Genomic DNA, 18,967 nt, shown 5'->3' with positions numbered 1-18,967 from the left:
AACGAGGCAGGGCCGGGCCAGGCCGGACCTGAATCTTTCGAGCCAGGTCGGGTACAGGCCAGGCTTGAAATCCCCGGGCCGGGCTCTCGGGCGGGCCAGCGCATGGCACTTTCGTTCTCGGGCTGGGTCCGGGCCAGAAATAAAAAAAAAAAAAAGAAAAAAAAAACGGCCTGTGCAGTGCTGCACGTTGGATATCCGCGCTCTTCTTTCACTGCATATATACGCGCAGCCGGCAGTACCAAAGAGAGAAAGAGAATGAGAGACGAAAGGCAGAGAGGGTAACCAGAGTAACTGTCTGGTTGACTAATTATTATGCAAGGGTAGGGGGGAGGGGAAAAGGTAGAAAAGCTTAGGAGAAAAGAATATGTGAACACAATCTGTCCTCCCAAACACAATGAAGGCGCCTGACAATTATTACGGTCTTTCATATAGTCCCGATGCTTTTTAAAAAAATATACAAGTTTTTTATTGAAGCACCATGGGCTTGCGTCGGCTCGGACCAGGGCCCGAGGATTCTACTTTTTTTTTTTTTTTTTTTTACGTAAGGGGGCACGTTTGTCAAGCACCAAGGAGCCGTGCGGGAGCAGCGCTGTACCGTCGGCTCCGCGCTTTCTCGGCGGTACGTACACAAGTAGTGTACGGAGAACTCCTACTATACACCACACGAGGCGTGGCCGAGCCGCCGCGAAAGAGCGTACACAGAGCGCGCGCGCACGCGCACACACGAACGTATACACGGACTTATATAGTAGCACACTATATACACGTCGCCGTCATACCCCGCGACGGCCGTCGCGGTCGACTCGCACCGGCGGTGCGCAAATCAGAGCGCGGCGGGAAGCGCATGATACACCTCGGCTTCACGGCAGGGCCCGAGTCGCAAGAGACCGAACACGGCGCAGGGCCGCGAAACAAGCGGGCAACGGCGGCGCAGCGCTGCATTCGTCGAGCGTGGATAACGACCGCGCATCTGCCTGCCTTCACGCACGCGTGAACTTCTCGACGAAACAAGGAGAGAGGCCGGAGAGAGGCCCCGTCGGTTGCGCGGTACACACGAAACGAACGCAGAGGATACGATTGAATGGGCGACCGGGTTAGCGGCCGAGGTCGGCGCCGGTGCGCGCTAATAAGTAAGACGCGGTTAAAAAACGGAGAGAAACAATCAGACTTATCGCTGTTTACACTGGCCGCGCCCGCATAAAAAGAAAGCCCGCAAAGCGCGCCCTCCGTGGTCCTGCCCCTTTCGTTCTTCTCCGGCGGACCCGCAGCGACCGCGGTGGAGGGCCGCCCGACGAAAACATGGTGGGCGGGTCGACCGGACAAGTCAAGCGGACGAAACCTGTTTGCATATTGAGTTCTCGTTCCGCGCGCGCGCGCGTCTCTGTCCGCTGTCCGGCGGGGGATGATTCGCTCTAATTCGCTCCCCGTCTCCGGTCGCTCACGGGAGGGTTCGATCGCGGCGCCGCCACCGCCAGTGTCAACACGCAGTCGCAAATGTCCCTCGTCGTACCCTTTTACGGGGACTCGGACTGCTTGGTATGGGGCATTTAATTTCGGTCACGGAGCTTGCATCCAAAATGGTGTATGTACATGTAAAGCGGCTTACGTGCACCAGCGCTGCGTGTGTGTCCGCTAAACTATAGTTGTCTTGTATTCTCGCGCTGTATTGGTTCTGTTTCCAAAAGCTTCCGTTAGCTTCACCGATTTCTCTCCTACCCCTTTTAAACGCGTGCGCGACGTTTCAGTGCGTGGACGCGGGCGCCACTGACGCTGAAGGTTGACGCGGTGCAAAAAGCGAAGCGCAGGGTTGTTGTTGAGAGAAACAGAGGCCACGAATCGTTATACGTTTATTTATTTATTTATTTATTTATTTATTTATTTATTTATTTATTTATTTATTTATTTATTTATTTATTTATTTATTTATTTATTTATTTATTTATTTATTTATTTATTTATTTATTTATTTATTTATTTATGTTAACATACTGCAGCCCAGGAAGCGCTACTGCAGGAGTGGGTGCAAGTTTGAGAAGAGTAAACATGTTTATAGCAATGCAAAGGGAAATCATACTGGGTGAAATGTTATTAGGCGGCATTACAGGCTAGTGAAGGAAAAAAAAATTCCTTTGATGAGAGGGAACGGATATTGCCAGATAAGGAATTCCATATATCAACGGTACGTAAAAGAAACTATTTAAATGCATTAGTGCTAGCGTAAAACGGTTTCAGGTAAAGTTCATGATAACTGCGAGTTTAAGACCGTTTAGAGAGAGATAAATTGTTTACGCGTTTTCTGCGTAGACGTGTCCACACTCTAAATTGTCAGACCGCGTAAACTCAATGTCTTGCGTGTCCGTGCGTGAGTCGCGAATAGCGTGAACATAAGCAAGAAGCGAAATAGCCGAACAAGTGTATAGCATTGGCGCCTTTGTGCTCGGCTGCAGTCTCCCTCCTGCTTTCGTCTGTTCCCCGTTATTATTACATTTGTTTTCTTTTACCACGTTTTACCACATGACGTGTTGTAGTTTAATGCATACTAGCCTTCTCCATTTAAACAAAAAAAGCGGCAAAGTGGCCTGTGGAACCTATTGTACATAATTAACAGTTCGTAGTTTGTAGGCTGGTCTGTCTATATGGCTGCCCCTCTAAGTGCTTTCTCTCTAGTGGCCTTTTTTCCCTGGATACAGTCCAGATGGCAAGCATTCGTTGCAGACGCGGGGGCAGAACACTTTGAGCGCTTCGCAGGGTCTCAGGTGCTGGGCCCCAGGTTCAGGTTTTGGAAGGTATAAGGGGGGAGGGGAGACTTCCACCACAGAGTGAGACTATCAGGATGGGAGCAGAGACGTGGGGGAAGGGTTGGAGTGTGAATAGGCCACATGTGTTCCATTGGTGAAGAGATTTGTGGGCTACAAAAATGGGGGCCGGAGGGAAGGGACAGCCCACCTATTTTCCGTTTTAGTAGATGTAGATGTAAAGCCTAGATCTTAGTGGCACATACCCACTCTGGGGTGATTGGCCAAGAACCAGGTAGTTCAATTTAACAATTATAAAAAAGAAATGCAAAATAATGTAAACCAAATCTGTGAAAAGGTATATCAGAATTATTAGATAGATTCTAGCTTATTATTTTAATATAATGAAGGAATAAAGGAAAACAAAATTACCGCTAATCGAAATCAATTTTGTTGAAAGATAACGAAACCTTCAGTTCTGATTTTATAGTCGATATCTCTCTGCACCTGCAATACAATCCTGGGTGGCATCGCCAACCTGCCTGTCGATGTGCCCAAGGGTCGATGCCCCCAAAGATAGCAAATTTTGAACAGTTAATTCTAATATAAGAAGGCGGAATGGTGTTTCTAAGGTTCGTTTTCGCAATTCAGCGTTTCTTTGCCAGTCAATGAGAAAACGGTCTATTGTTTCATGTTGCCCGCAAGAGCGACAGTTCGGTGAGGTAACCAGACCAGCTCTGTGTAGGTAAAAATTTAGAAAATGAATTGGGCAGCGTAGTCTAGTGATTGCGACTTCGAGTGTTGGCGTTTGACAGAGTTTGCTATTCCAATAATGCGATGGGGGCCGAAAATCTGAGGAGTTTGTTGAATAAGGGGCGTTAAATTCACGCATCGTCACTTGTCTCCGAAATCTAGCCCCTATGATGCCGGTATGATTTGAATGACCGGGATATTCAGGGACGCTTTCGCCAACGAATCTGTCATTTCGTTTAGAAATAGGCCCTTAAACCGAAACCCATCTAATCTAAGTTAATTGAGGGGGCACTAACGATTTGAAAGCTCGGAAAACCTGGGAGTCACCAGAAGCAGTGAGGTAGGAGCACAGAGACAGAGAATCCGTCACGACCACAGTGGAACATGTTGATGTATTTAGTTTACGGAGGGCTAGAATTACAGCTAATAATTGTGCTAGAAAGACCGGTACGAAGTCTGGGAGGCGAAGAGAAAATGGCCACTCGAGAATAGGAGAAAATACTCCAATTCCACACTTCTCTTAATTTTGGGAAGCGTCAGTCGCAATAACTGTCTTGATCAGCATATGCGAAAATTAATCATTTAAGACAAAGCTTAGCATGTGGTAAGATAGTGCCTTTGCATTTTTAGTAAAAATATAATCGAAATGAACTTTAATGGAGTTGGTTTTGCAACAAACAGGAGTCCCCTCACGAATTTGGACGTTTAACTGATCTAGGAGAGTTTGCATGAAGATAATTTGAGGTGTATGCGTGGAATCGCGGCCAGTACAAGCCAAAAAGCAAATCCCGCTGGGAGATAAAAACTGTTTGTGAACGCCTTATAGGGGATTCATACAGCCTTACAAATGATTGTACAGCTAACAATCGAAAACGCGTAACAAGACAAGGGATCCTAGCTTCCTGATCGAAAACTTCATTTACTACAAATTTAGGTAGCCCTAAACATTCTCGCAAAGCCTGCTTTCTCCAGAAGAACAAGGGCACGAAGTTTATATGCAGGAGCTCCAGAGTACAACACACACCTAAATTCCAATACCGGGCGAACATACTCGCGGTAGATTGATAATAGCATTCTTCTTCGCATTCCTGATCGACTATTGCTCAGTCTATGTAGCAAACCAACCGCACGAACACCCTTTGCTGCAATATAGTCAATGTGCGCCTTCCAAGACCGATAACCGTCCTACATCATGCCAAGATACTTGACAGTCTCTACTTGTGGGATGATATCTAGATGGTAGAAGAGAAAAATATATATGGGATCCTTTATTGTAAATGCGAGCACCGAGCATTTGTTAACGTTGACACAGAGATGCATCGCATCAAGCCATCTTTATATAACAGGCAAGTATGTCTGTAATATTTGATAACGTTTGTGGATACCATTTGCCGACGAGAAAAACGCTATGCCATCAGCATACATGTATGTATTTACGTCGTCATGACATGGATGGAGCTCATTAGAACATTAAATAAGGCTGGAGAAAACACTGCCCCTGCTGGAAGGCCCCTTGCCTGCGTGTAGCTAGCCGAAGAAATGCCGCTTTGGAAGCAATAAAATTATCTGTTCCTTAAACATCATTTTGTCCATGTTTGAAGGTATATTGGAAAGTTAAAGTTCCGAAGCTGATTGAGCAATATCGCATGCTCAACGCTATCATATATGCGTTGGAGATGTCTAGAGTGACTAACGCCGCATACTGCCTTTGGCGCCGTGCCAACTGAATACGGCTTTCAAGGTCAACATGAGCCTGCCATATTGAGCACTGTGATCTGAAACCAATTTGTTTCGGACTCACAATCAATTTTACGAAATTTGAAGTTAGCGCGATGGGCATACTATTGTCTAACACATAACCGTCACGCGGAGTTTTAAGAAAGCGTGTATCTTGGCAATTTTCCACTCCAATGCATGGAAGACATGCCTTTCTGACGAAATAACTGATAATGTCTAATAACTAATCTTGCGGTTGTTTATATAAAATTTTCAACATAGACGAAGTGATTCCATCGGGGCCCGGAGCCGCTGATTAATGCATTCCTCCTTAGTCTTGCCTTCTTCTGCGGCTTCTTCTTTCTCTTTACCTGCTGGAAGATTTCTTGCGGAGTCTACCACATAAGTTTAGCGTTTTTCGTCCCAGCACACAAATATAAAGTATTTCGCAAAATAGCAAAGGTTCTATAAACACACATTTACGACCGCATCACGCGCGCAGTCAACCTATACTGATTGGACAGGGGTAGCGCTGCAGACATGCACGCAGCCGAAAGCACCTTGGACGTGAGCTGCGTTCGAACCCGGAAGAGGAGACCTCGAGACACGCACGGCGACAAACGCCAAAACCGGAAGGCGCGCTTCGCGTGTGCGCGAACGCGGGGATCGCGATTTTTTACGTCGCGTGAATCGCCAAGATCTGCAGAGACGGAAGTGACAGCGGAGGCCAGGCCCGACCAAGTTCAATGCGGCCTGCCACAGAGCTGGATTGCGAAACACTGCGCGCGCGCCGACGCGTACAAAAGTTTAGCCCCTCTGGAAGCTCGCAGCCGTCGTAATGCAGGGCGTAAGTGTGGCAAACAGCGGAGGCTTTTAGGAAGTGTGTGTGTGTGTGTGTGTGTGTGTGTGTGTGTGTGTGTGTGTGTGTGTGTGTGTGTGTGTGTGTGTGTGTGTGTGTGTGTGTGTGTGTGTGTGTGTGTGTGTGTGTGTGTGTGTGTGTGTGTGTGTGTGCGTGCGTGCGTGCGTGCGTGCGTGCGTGCGTGTGTGTGTGTGTGTGTGTGTGTGTGTGTGTGCGTGCGTGCGTGTGTGTGTGTGTGTGTGTGTGTGTGGTGTGTGCGTGCGTGCGTGCGTGTTTGTATGTGCGTGTGTAACACACACGCATACCAGTGACCTCCACAGAAATACAGTGGCGTCCCGCGGAGCGCTATCAGCAGGAAAAGTCGTTACGACTGCCACTCACGTCCGCGCGGCATTCCCAGGGGTCAGTCCTAAAATTCCGCGCGTTCGACGAACAGCCTATACGACGAATCCCTTCGGCCACGCGGGTTGTAGACATATGCGGCCCGTGGAGAGGCGCTCCCGTCATTATCGGTCGGATTCAGAACATGCGGCATATGTGTAGACAAAACTTGTGCCCCGCCATTGTGACTGTCGAGGGTCTTACAGTGATAAGCAGGTTGAATCGTAGGAAGAAAAGCCCCCACGCCGCTTCGAACCGTGCCTGGTGCGAGCTAACGAGGCGATCATATGGGCGTCACGATTGACCCCGCATGCATAACCCCTTCCCTGCACCCATACATACTATACTGTGCGTGCGCGACAGATCAGGGTGGTATATTGAAGGCGCAACCTGCCCTCACGCTACAGTGTCGCGTTTTTTTATCAGAGGTATCGAGGCCCAGTTTTTCGTACTGGCAGAAACACTCGTTGTCTATGCCATCTGTTTCTGCTGTGACTACTGACCAAACTTAACTGTCCGCCTGCCGCAAAACAGGCATCGTAAACTCTAAACTAGCAGCGGCACTACAAGAAACTCCCCATTATTCCCATGCTCCGTTTCCACCTAGTTGATATAAACATTTACTGCTTCGTAAGCTTGTGCTTCAAGCCTTCAGCCCACAAGGATAAGCAGAGATCAATCCCGTTTCTTTATTTTTATCTGCCTCTCAGGTTCTATACGCAGCGTGTGGATTAACGGTATACGCGTCGACTTGAATCAACGTTCGCTTATTGTATTTTTTGCGTAGGTTGTTGTTATAGACCGAATACAACGTTCTCCGTAACAAAAAGCATCTGTGGATAGCCTAGTTTCGCTCCTCGCCCTTGTCCATGCCTTGTATCACCTGAAAACGGTAAATGAAGTAGCCGATTATTAAACGCATTATCATGGCATTACGCGTTAGGCTGTTCCACGGATGGTACTGTCGCGCACGTTTGCCTATCGTATCTTCCTTCACCTTCGCCACATTTCGCTGGTGAGTTCTATGACACCAATTTGCTTTCCTGGATGGTCTATAAATGACCTTTTTCTACAAGTGCAACAATGCGCGGAAACGTATCATCTTTCCGAGTAACTGCACTTCACTGCAACATAACTGAGTGAATCGCAGTCGCGTAATATATATATATATATATATATATATATATATATATATATATATATATATATATATATATATATATGACATCAGCAAGTGGAGAGCGATACATGTAGGCAACGATTTTATAAAATTTAATGACCGTACAACTACTGGTTACACGACCACATTAAATGAGCTAAAGGCTACACATTATAAAATGATAAAACTACAGTGGCAGTTACACAAAACTTCTAATCAGAGAAGCTATATTTGAATTACAGATATCAAGAGACTGTTCGACCTGTTGTTCTCCTTACGTGTCTCTGTCTAAAAAGGAAAAAAAGTGATTACAGAAGTCATGCTTATAGGCGCAGATGCATTTGAACAAATGCAATCGAACTGAACCTGAACCATTATTCCTGGAATGCGCCTGCACCCGAACCTAACCTGAACCGAAGAAAAATAGTAACTGCTACCAGTTCAGAACGAAACGGTCCAAGCGTATAGGACGACAGGGATATAGTAAAGAATTTTCGCTATTTTCCAAAACATCCCTTGACTTCCCCACTGTCGGCGCGCCCCACTAGCAGTTTGTTGGGACTTGCAGAAGTCGTTGTACGCGATAGTGGGGGCAGGTGCTGGGCATATATAGATATCTACGGGGGCACTTCAACCGATGCCCTTGTAGTTCCGAATTCAGCCATGCCAGGTGATCTGCGCGGAAACGTTGCTTATACAAATACGTTCTGTGTCTCATAAGTGCAATGCCGAAGCGAAGGCAGACCCTATACAGCACACAAGATGATGTACAAGATACGCCTTGGTTTTTAGAGGAACACCAAACGAAATGCAACTTTGGTGAAGAACACAATAACAACGATCAAGAATTCTGTCGCAACGAGAAAGGCAATAGTTTTGACTATAAACACGTGCTGCATCTTACGCGTAATCAGACAGCCCGATATCGAGAATGATATCCAACGCTATCCCTCCCCGACGCCGGTGCACTCAGACAGGAATCGCTTGAAGCGTCAAAAAAGCTGTAGCTCCGAAACAGGTGCCTAAGTCGTCGCGCGGGAAGTAGCATCGAAAGCCTGCTGGGCTTATGCAACAGCGCTGGGTCGACTTTTTTTTTAATTAAAAATGCACAATCCTAACCCAACATACTGCCGTAAACAGCGCGGCATAATTAAGAAGAAAAAAAGGCCGCAAGTAAGAGACGATCGTACAAGACGCGGAGGTTCGGATATAAGATAGCTTTATAATTATAATAGCTTTCTCAAAGGCACTTATATTGCTGCCTCAGCAAGGGATAACTGTGCCGTTCAGTCTGTCTTTAGGTCCAACTCGAAAACCTTCCGTACTTTCCTCCACGTGTCCTTTTACACCTTCTGAAAAAAAAAATATGCATGGGGAGGAAGGGGGAACGATGGCTTGAAAGGACGGGCAAATGGAGAACGGGCAGCGCGTCTCTCGACTGAGACAAGCGCACCAATGTAGCTGCACTTTGTGCCTTCAAACAAATAAACATACCTGCTAATTTTAGCACGAAGGAACCGAGCCTTACAGTTGTCACCTTCTTTTTCTTCTTCTTCTTCTTCTTTCTTTTGCAACATGCTCGAAACGCTGTGCGCTCGGCAACGGCCCAGCATATGTATACTACCAGTCCGTGTTACGCTGTGCTTGGGATGTTCCGCCCCAACCGCGTAGTATCAGCATGATCAAAAAGCGGCTGCGCCCCCCCCCCCCCTCCCATTTTGCAGAGCAAGAAAGCGCCTAAAAACACGGAGAAAAGAAAGAAAGAAAGAAACTACCGAAACGGCTTCTGAGGTACACGAGCGAGAAAACCAGGTCGTCCCTCCTGCATTCCCAGATGCGCATGACCGCGCGCCCTGCCTTGCTCGCGGATGAGGCGTGTCGTAATCAGGAGAGGAGGTGATCCCGGCGGTAGGAGGCGTCAAATGACCTAGGGGGCCAGTTGCCCGCGCAACGGCATTCTTTACCACCGCGTTGGTGCCATGGCAAGTGGTAGCTGGCGAAGCCTCATATTAGCTGAAGTCGGCGTTCGCTGCCTTCCGTTCGGCTAACTGGCATAAATAAACGGAGAGGGTGTATAAAGCTCGGGTCAACAGTTTTCGGAACAGGCGTAAGCGAAAGCCAGCTGTCATCGTGAAAACAGCGTGAACATGGAGCATATAAAAAGAAGACGGTGTCACAACGCTGTCTACCGACGTTCAGGTTTGTAATTCGACCACCGTTTAAGAAGCAATAAGCTCCCGTTGAGCCCCCGTTGGGCTTTGTTAAACAAACTTTGTCGAGCTGCGTGTGAATGAATGAATGAATGAATGAATGAATGAATGAAGTTTAGTAAATAGCAGCTGTACTCGCTTATGCACGAAAAATACTGATCTCGAAAACCAGAGAAATTTAACATTTGAAGACACAATGCAGCAGAACACATCGAGCGTCAGGCAGGCGCTTGCGAAATAGGTAACTGGCTTCTCCTCCTCCTACAAGGAGCGCTAAGAATGTGTGTGGGCATTCCTCAAGCAACTTCGAGCCCCCTGGTCGTTGCCTAGGCACGCCACCCTTCGTTTTCGTTATCAGAATTGTCGAAACGCGTCCACGCGTTGTTCGTCCGCTAATATAGCACCACGAGTTGCATGCACTAGCTCGTGCGGTACGTCTGTATGTCCTGTTTTGTTTTCCACGCTGTTCCGAAGATGAGCATAAGGTTGTACCTAGGAGCCCATTGACAGCGCCAGGCGCGTCGTTCAGAGTCACGCAACCAAGGTCACGCTACCGCATACAACCGTGCACGTAGCGAAACCAAGCCAAGCAGAAGCATCGAAGCCCAGCTTTGGCCCGAGCGCTTCTTCCACAATGCAGGAACCAGTTGGAGAGTCAAGATGCCCAGCAGCTGAGCGACCGGTGGCGTTTGCGGCATTCGCAACTCCAGAATCCGCTACTTGTGTCGGCAACATTGTCCAAATAAACAAAGATGGCTACGACATCCCGGTTCATGGCGGCCATGGACGGCGGCTCTTGCGCTTGGTGTTGTGGTCACGTTTCTCTGTGGCGTCTAATCCAGGAAGCCGAAAGGGTCCTTTGTTGCCGATCACGCTATTTAGGTAGGTCTCGAGGGTTTCAGCGACGAAATCGCGGAAATAGTTGCGCTGCGCGTGCAAACGTCTGACCTGCCCAGCGAGCCGCATCAGAGAGCGAACCGGAGGTTAAAAAACAAAGAAGCATTTGTGCGTAGCGAGCCTTTCCGAAAGGTGCAAGCACTTGTTCGCGACGTTTCTCCACTGCTAAAGGTTCGATATACTTTACTGTTTTCGACCTCCATAGGCAACTCCGCAGTGTGACTCGTGTTGCAGTACATCACATATATAGCATCTCACAAGCAGTAACTTCTCTGGTGCTTTAAGAAGCTAACTACTGATATTCTGCAGCACTAGAATGAGTCTAAAGACTGTAAAGTTACCTGGGCAGTGTGTCTTGGTATAAAAACAAATGAGTTCCGTCTGTGAGTCGCAAGGTGCACCTTTCTTTTTTTTTTTATTGACAGTTAGCTGATACGTGTAAAACGGTCGTCTGCGTCCGATAACTGGCGCTTCTTCGTGCTCGCAGTATGCAGTGTTCGAGGTAGGGCCCGGGCTTGGCAACACAGCAGAGACTTGCCGCCCGTAGAAATTCTCAAACCGGTGAAACGTGAGAAGTCAATAACAATCAGTCGGACCAAGTTGAGTTTCTTCCAACAGGTTTCCAAAATTTAGCGAAGGTTTTCTTTTGGCAAAGTCAGTTGTGTTAGTGAAAATGCATGACTTGGAAATGAATTGAACGAGTTGTAGTGGAATTTAGCCGTGTGCACAGTGTTGGAAAGCAATCTAGCGGTGCTGTGCGCAGGTCGGACGCTCTAAAGCTAGCTGGAACGAGCGCTGTTTGCAGTTGCTTCTAAATTTCTTGCGAGCAAATAAACTGACAACTCACCACGTTGAATGAGAAAACAGCATCTCCTGTTTGCACCGCTAAACTAAAGCATGCTATGAAAACGATATGTCGCCTCCCGGCATAACATGCGCCATGATCAAATTCAGACCTTCCGAGGTAGTCACCATTCCATGCTACCGTGCCTGCAGACAAAACTACATTACCGAGAATATTCCTGCTGCCTACGGAGGCGTGAAAAAGCAACGTTCCCAGTAGTCGTTCAGAAAGATTAATGCTGTCAATTCTTTGTGTGCTTAAAAAAAATACGTAGGACTTCAGGAAAAATAATAACAAGAGCTCGGTGGCGCAATCCACCGCCCCGTTTCAAAGGGGACGCGTAAATCATCCATCCATCCATCCATCGCGAATTCGAGGGCGTTACCTTCCGAAACGGTATACCGGGTGAGCAGATGCTCCTCTCGAGTGGGTTTACGCGGTCGCGGAACAGACGAGCCCCAGCCATGCTTCTGCCTTGAATAGAATCAACTGGATCAGCCATATAGTTTGTAGCGCAATAGACATCAAGCTGAGAGGATTCGCCGCGCGCACGGCTCTATGGGGTATTGCGTGGTCAGGCACTGACTCACTAGCCTGGCGCTGGGAAATGACGCTTAGTGGGGACAATTTGGGTGCTTTTGTCGACGAGGTTTCTTCCTCAATTTATACCGGCGTAAATTTATCCTAGGACAATTTCGTTCCCGCGAACGAGCCTCGTTTGTCCTTTACGAGAGGATTACGAAATGAAAGATGCAAGCCAGTTCTATAGGAAAAATGTGCACATCGCCCAAACGAAATTGCTCTTCAAAATTATACGCGAAATATTTTCGCGGGTATAGTAGCTCAGATCAAGTTCAGATATTATACTACCATAACACCAATGCGCCTTGGGACAAAAAAAAAGTGTATTCTACTGATATTTTCGTGATACGAGAAGACAACATTGTTTAGCTACGCAATATATGCGCCCCCACAAAGTACGCTTGAACTCAAATGTATTTTTGGCCCTTCACTGCCCATCTCCAAAGCCAGAAAGTCCAAAGCTAGCCTACTTTGGAAGAGAAAGGAAGAAAAAAAGAACGTAATAGCCTTGTTCTCAACACAAAATTGCATGGATATATTTTTTTTTTTGTGCTAGAATATTTCCTATATACGCCCGCTTTTCTCGTCCCAAACTGAAATCAGCAACGCAACATAACAACAAGAGTGGTATAACTGGGGTTTTTCTCGCCTCTCTCTGTTAGGTTTCACTAATTCAGGGTCGCTGGTTAATTTTCTGGCCACGTCTGCCACATTCCGATAGGAGCTGAATGCAAAAACGCTCGCGTACTGTGCATCTGGTGCACGCATGAATGAACCCCGGGTGATCAAGATTAATCCAGAGTCCCCCACTGTTATGAGTCATAACCCTTGTGTGCGATATCGGGACGTTAAATCCAATAATTTATTTTACTTTACTAATTCAATGTAGAACCCGCCGAGACGACTATGACATCGTGATTATGAGTACGTACATGGTGCTGGGTTGGAATCTCGGCTATGGCAACCTCAGATCCATGGGCACGAGGTGCAAACACCCTCCTGAGCACTGAGATTTCAGTGCAGGATAAATAAGCTTTGGTGACTATATATGTATACAGCGCGAGGAAGACAAGACGAACAGGAGTAAATACACGCAACACTGTGTGAGTCTACTCCTGTTCGTCTTGCATTCCTTGTGATGTACTACCTATAGTCATGAATCACCCAACAGGCACCACTTTCCACCAAACCTCTTGGAGGTCAAAATTAATCAGACACCCGGCCCTTAACCTGGGACGGAAGTTTCACGACTTCACAAAGTCCTTCCTGGCGAATCACAAGGCACACATCAGTCTAGGAACGGTTTCGGGAGGTCCATACGAGCTGGGAAACCGGGGCACCCCGCAGGGCTCGGTCCTCTCCCCGCTATACTGTTCAACGTAGCCACCATGCAGAGGCTTTCCGCTCGCCTCGCCGAAATCCCGAACGTGGGACACGCCATTTACGCGGATGACATTTCGATCTGGGTGCCGGGAGGATCAATGGCCACGATTGAACACTCACTACAGAGCGCGCTAGAAACCATCGAGGGGTTCGTCTCCGGAACGAGGCTTGATCTCTCTCCGTCCAAATTGGAACTCTGGCTGTACAGACAATCTAGTCAGGTAGTCAGAAACCTCGACCCTCTGGAAAGTCTCCCGATAGTTATCATAGCCAAAAACGGGCAGCCAATACCGAGGGTAGACTCGGTTAAAATTTTAGGTCTGCTCATCGACGCCAAGGGTTGCAACACGACGGCTCTCAATAAGCTCTCTGGTCAGGCTGAAAACGTCATCGTAATTATCACCCGCATCTCCAACCGAAGAGGCGGGCTAAATGAGGACAATCTTCTCAAAGCTTTCCAGGCCTTTTTTCTAAGCCACATTACTTATATAACTCCCTACCTTAATTGGAGCAGGGCAGAGAAGGCCAAATTAGACGCGCTTATAAGAACGGGCCTCAAACGTGTGCGGGGCTTCCCCAGTCTACGATCACGGAAAGACTACTGGAGCTAGGGCTCCATAACACGACAGACGAAATTATAGAAGCCCACTTGGCGGCGCTGGTTTACAGACTATCGTACAGCAGGCCAGGTGTCAGAATACTAGACGAGGCAGGCATTCAGGCCAGGCACGACCCTGAGAATAAAGTCTGTCTACCTAAAAACGTTAGTTCCCTAATCAAGGTAGACCCGATTCCGCGCAACATTCACCCAGTACACAACGAGGGTAGGAGACACGCGAGAGCTCAGGCAATCCTCAAACAGATCACTCAACACGCTCTATTCGTAGACGCCGCTAGATACGACAACGGAGATGCGCTCGCCCTATCGGTAGCGGACGCGAAATGCAATCTGGTTAATGCGGCCTCCGTGCGCACCAATTCTGCCCACGAGGCGGACGAGGCGGCTATCGCGCTGGCCGTAGAAAGCGCACATTCTCCCCTCTTCGTCTTCTCGGACTCGCGTATACGGCCGTTAGGTCCTTTTCGGCGGCGCGCGTATCAAAACGGGTGAATAGGATTGCGATCAAGACGCTCACTAATTTCCGTCAAATTGGCACGGAAGCACATTTCCACATTTCATGGTTCCCGGCCCACCTGGGGTACTCGATCCAACCGCACGGCTGCAACCCCAACGAACGGGCTCACCCGCTGCAGGCGCGCGATTTCACGACCCGCGCAGCCGACAACGGCCATCCTCGTAACGAGGCTTGCATCCAGAAATACCGATTGTGCACCTTTCACGAAATCGTCTCACACTACATCTTGGAAAGGAGGTGGTTCACTCCTCCCCACCGAAAACTAAATGAACCACAAGCTAGCACGCTCAGAATGCTACAAACCCGCACGTACCCCACTCCGCGGTCCCTTAGCAGGATAGACTCAGACTTCCCACAGTCGTGCCCCAAATGCAGAGCCAATTCATGCTCTTTCGACCACATGCTCTGGCCGTGCCCAGCCCTAGAAAACTTTACACTTGCCACCAAGGAATGGTGGGAGGCATTCCTCAGAAACGACAAGCACCACATCCAGCTCCAGGCAGTCCAGAGGGCCTACGACATCGCAACGCGACTTCGCCTCCCGGTGCCATCGTGAGCGGAGCCACCGACTTGACCTGAGGGAGCCTTCGTCTCCCCCGGGCCACAGTCAGGACCAAATAAAGTTCTTGTCAGCGTCACGCTGCCCTGCGGCCGTCTCTCATAGACCGTGGTGTAACTGTGGAATGTCAAAACCCATTCAATGAAATATTATTCAATAGAAATATGCGAAATAGAGTTATTCTCAGTTTAATTTCAAGCTACACGAGCGTCGCTAGATAGCGCAAGCCAAAAGCGTTGAAGCTCGCAGGCCGCTTATACCGCACAGCACAGTTCATCAGGTAACAGTGTTTCAATGGATACCGGCTATATAGTGCTACGTCCATGAAAACACGGCAGTTGACGCAGCTGCACGACAACCTCCTCAAAATGTTTTTGCGCTACAAGACGCTGGCAAAGAAAGATGGGTACAGGACACACGAAGCGCCCAAGTGCTTCGTGTGTACTGTTTCAACCCCCCCCCCCCCCTACTTTCATTGTCCGCGTCTGCTAGCGCAAAAACCATTTCGAAACGCATAACCAACTTGCCCAAATCACTACTTCGTCTTGTTACCTGGTTTATATTAAAAAAAAAGAAAAGGAAATATCACCAGCTCATAGAAAAACTACTTCCGTTATAGCAAAAACACGCAAATATTTATCCCCATGTTCCGTGCTATTTCTTATTGATTTTGTCGGACTGTCTATCCCCTTATATATCAGAGAAAGCAGACTGTTTCAAACCTTAAATATTTGAATCCCACGACCAACGCACATCACAAAGAAAGGTTGCTGCTCTTAAAACTTCTTATCAAATAGATGCTTCTAAGAACACCGTGCCTCGCGAGCATCTCTGCAGTGATCGCAATTAATGTGCACTGTTTTTTTCTGAATGTACTTAGTCACTGTATGTTTCTACTAAGCGAATACTAGTCTTGCGCCATTTGTGGTAATCTGAAAGTACGTTCGTGTCTCAGCTTGAATTTCATGATGCTGCAAGTGCGTGCACATTGCGCGTTTGAGTATCTGGCTTGTTTGTTTCAACTGGAATTTGCTTCTGTTTTGCTGTCACTGCAGTATATATATATATATATATATACAGACGCTATAATACTGATAGGCAGGTGCTAACGTCTCAACTAAAGTAATTTTACAACAGACATAAAGCAACTGTACTGCCTTATTGAAGAGTGGAAGTTGAAGGTTGACGAAGAAAGGCGATGCAGCAATTAAAACAAAAAAGGAACATCAGAGGCGCGCTCCTTTCTCAGACACTTCGCTTTGCAATAACGAGCGGGAAACCAGTCATTTCAGCTCATTATTTTGAGCAGGAAACATTGTTAACAGCCACTGTAGCAAATATCGAGTGAGAGCGAGTGCCCGTCTGTGGCTTCGTGCCTCGAGACCTAAGTCTCAGAGCTTTCTGATCGTATTTACGAGCGCCGTCTATAATTAATCGTGCTGTGGGCATTTGTCTTGGTTTCGATTTACTGCTACATAATAGTCAATGATAAGTCAGGAATACAGGAGAGACCCCTCTAAGAGAAGAACGTGATGCATCTGTCCCTTTGCACTTCGAGAAATAGTTTTCTTGCAGTGTGCTCTCTTACACCAGTGACCACGCGCACCAACATTCATTGTCGTCAAGTGTGGAGACGAAGAAGACAGCTGAAAGTACAAGTGCGTCGTTTGAAAAGTGGATTAGCGGTGACGTTTCACTGACCTTCTATTCAAAGTACCTCGTTGCCAACACCGCCACCTCCACATACACACCTTTTCTTGTAGGTGCGCGCCAGCGCCTAGAGTATTTATCGCGATATACCAAATGGCCATCGTTGATCCCTTTGTACGCAAAGGAATCCTGACGAATAAAAAGGCTCCCCCAGCAAGTGGAGGAGTTTTCTCGGCAAGGAAGCGCCTGAGCAAAGCGAATACGATGACATGGATGCAAAGGATAATGAAGGAAAGGGAAAGAAGAGGACGAGGTAGTGAACTAGCGCACATATACACATGTTTCCTTTGAGAGGCACTTGCCGCTGCGTTCTTGACTTGTAATTGGCTATAGAAGTGCCGAGCTATATATGACGGTATATGAGTCTCGCTCGACTGGACGAGAGCGGTTGAAAGGAACAAGCAATGTCGATTCGCAACAAAAGTTCCTGCCTACTACCAAATATTATTTCATCCTGTAAGGCTTGTTCTGCCACTGGCCCTACATTACGACAAGATTCTAGCGGCAGTTCACGAAATTGTTTCAAAAGACAGCTCATACATTTGCAAGTAAGTACTGCGGCTGCAAAACTTGCCTAGGAAAAGATGACATTAAGCCACTTGGTGGATCGATAGTATACGCAAGCTCGCGTTAAGAGCTAAAGGGTGTTCCGAATTGAGATCAATACATTGAGTAGTAGTCTGAGTGTGAAAGAGGCGCGGCATGTCCGGAATATGCATTCGGGACATGCTGCGACGTCCTCCGCAGTGGCGATTCTCCGATAAGGTCCGTTCCCTTATTTTGTCCCGTTTCTGCTTATTTGGGAGTCTCTTCTGTTTATGAACGAAAAGATATGCGAGCACGTGACACAGTACCGGAGCTGTGACTTCAGCTGCTCGAAAACTGGTAATTTGAAGAGGGGCTTTCAGTCCTCCTTCCGGTCGAGGTAAGCTCAAAGCGAGCAGACCAGGAAGGTGGGACTTCAGCCGACCTCCTAGGTCATACAGTGTACCTTCGCCCTCGGCGCAAACTGTCTAAGTACATTCGCAAGCATGCAGACGCCGATGAAACGGAGCGAGCAATCAATACTCACGATGTAGTTCCAGAAAGGCATCCCATTTATGTGCACCCAGTCCGTCCAAGAAGAATTTGGCGTCCTAGCAGACTACCGATGGATAAAGGTCGCGCAGGCAAGAGCAGAAGGACGCTCTAGTTTGCGGCACACGGCGATCGGTAACGTCGAAGGCGCCGGGGCGGTCGCACACAACCACGTCCTGCGCCGTTCTGTTCCAGAGAACGAACGCGGCACACCGAAATCGGAGCGCACTGGTGGGCGCAAGCACACACTTCTGGGCCGACTCAGCCAAGGGTGGCGCGACCGCCAACGATGATATGGCAAATGCGGCGACAGAGCGGAACGATGAGTGCCGTCGCAGCTACGGAGACGCTGGAGAGGAGGAGTCACTCGCTGTTTGCCCCGAAGGCGTCACGCACGCACGCACACTCGTGCACACAAACACACACACACAGCGCGACGCGACGCGACAGCACCGCGACGACGTTGCCGAAGAAACGAGAGACAGGAAAGGAGGCCGCCGGCCACGGCGAGGAAGAATCTGTATCTTACTTGGAAAAGAACAAAAAAATTACCGGCAAAGATGCTCCGCAGGAGCAGCGGGATTCACCGGCGGCCCGCACGATCCTCCCCGCCTGCGCTGGCCAAACTTCCGCTCGCCCCGCTCTCAGCCTTCCTCCATCTCTCGCCGCAGTTTTTATTTTGTCTTAGGTTAGCGAGAAACAAACAGAAAACAAAAAATAAGCGGCGGCAAGCCTCATGGTTGTACTCGACGGGCTTCCCCAGGCAGCCCAGGAGAGGGAGAGAGGCGCAGTTTGCAGTGGTGGGATTGCCGCTGTACGAGACCCGTTCTCGACGCATACCGCTGCTGGATTGCAGCTACTGGCTGCAGGCATCACGTGACAGCACGCTAGAGTTATAGCAGTTCCTCTTTCTCCTTCAGGTTCCGTAAACGAGATGAGCTAGAAGGCGCCCGTAAACAAAAACAG

General features: G+C 48.2%; 1 protein-coding gene across 1 annotated transcript in view; it reads right to left on the bottom strand.

The window, feature by feature from the left end:
* The window catches only part of LOC119436781 (uncharacterized), a 94,531-nt gene extending 76,301 nt beyond the window's left edge, over nucleotides 1–18,230 (bottom strand). Inside the window, exon 1 of the mRNA XM_037703771.2 lies at nucleotides 17,997–18,230. Within this exon, the coding sequence (XP_037559699.1) occupies nucleotides 17,997–18,017 (21 nt within the window). The 5' untranslated portion in view covers nucleotides 18,018–18,230. The remainder of the gene's footprint in view (nucleotides 1–17,996) is intronic.
* Between the last annotated feature and the right edge of the window lie 737 nt (nucleotides 18,231–18,967).

Source organism: Dermacentor silvarum, chromosome 1 (assembly GCF_013339745.2).
Source record: "Dermacentor silvarum isolate Dsil-2018 chromosome 1, BIME_Dsil_1.4, whole genome shotgun sequence".
In the NCBI taxonomy this organism is placed as follows: domain Eukaryota; kingdom Metazoa; phylum Arthropoda; class Arachnida; order Ixodida; family Ixodidae; genus Dermacentor; species Dermacentor silvarum.
This window is presented reverse-complemented; position numbering and strand designations above follow the sequence as displayed.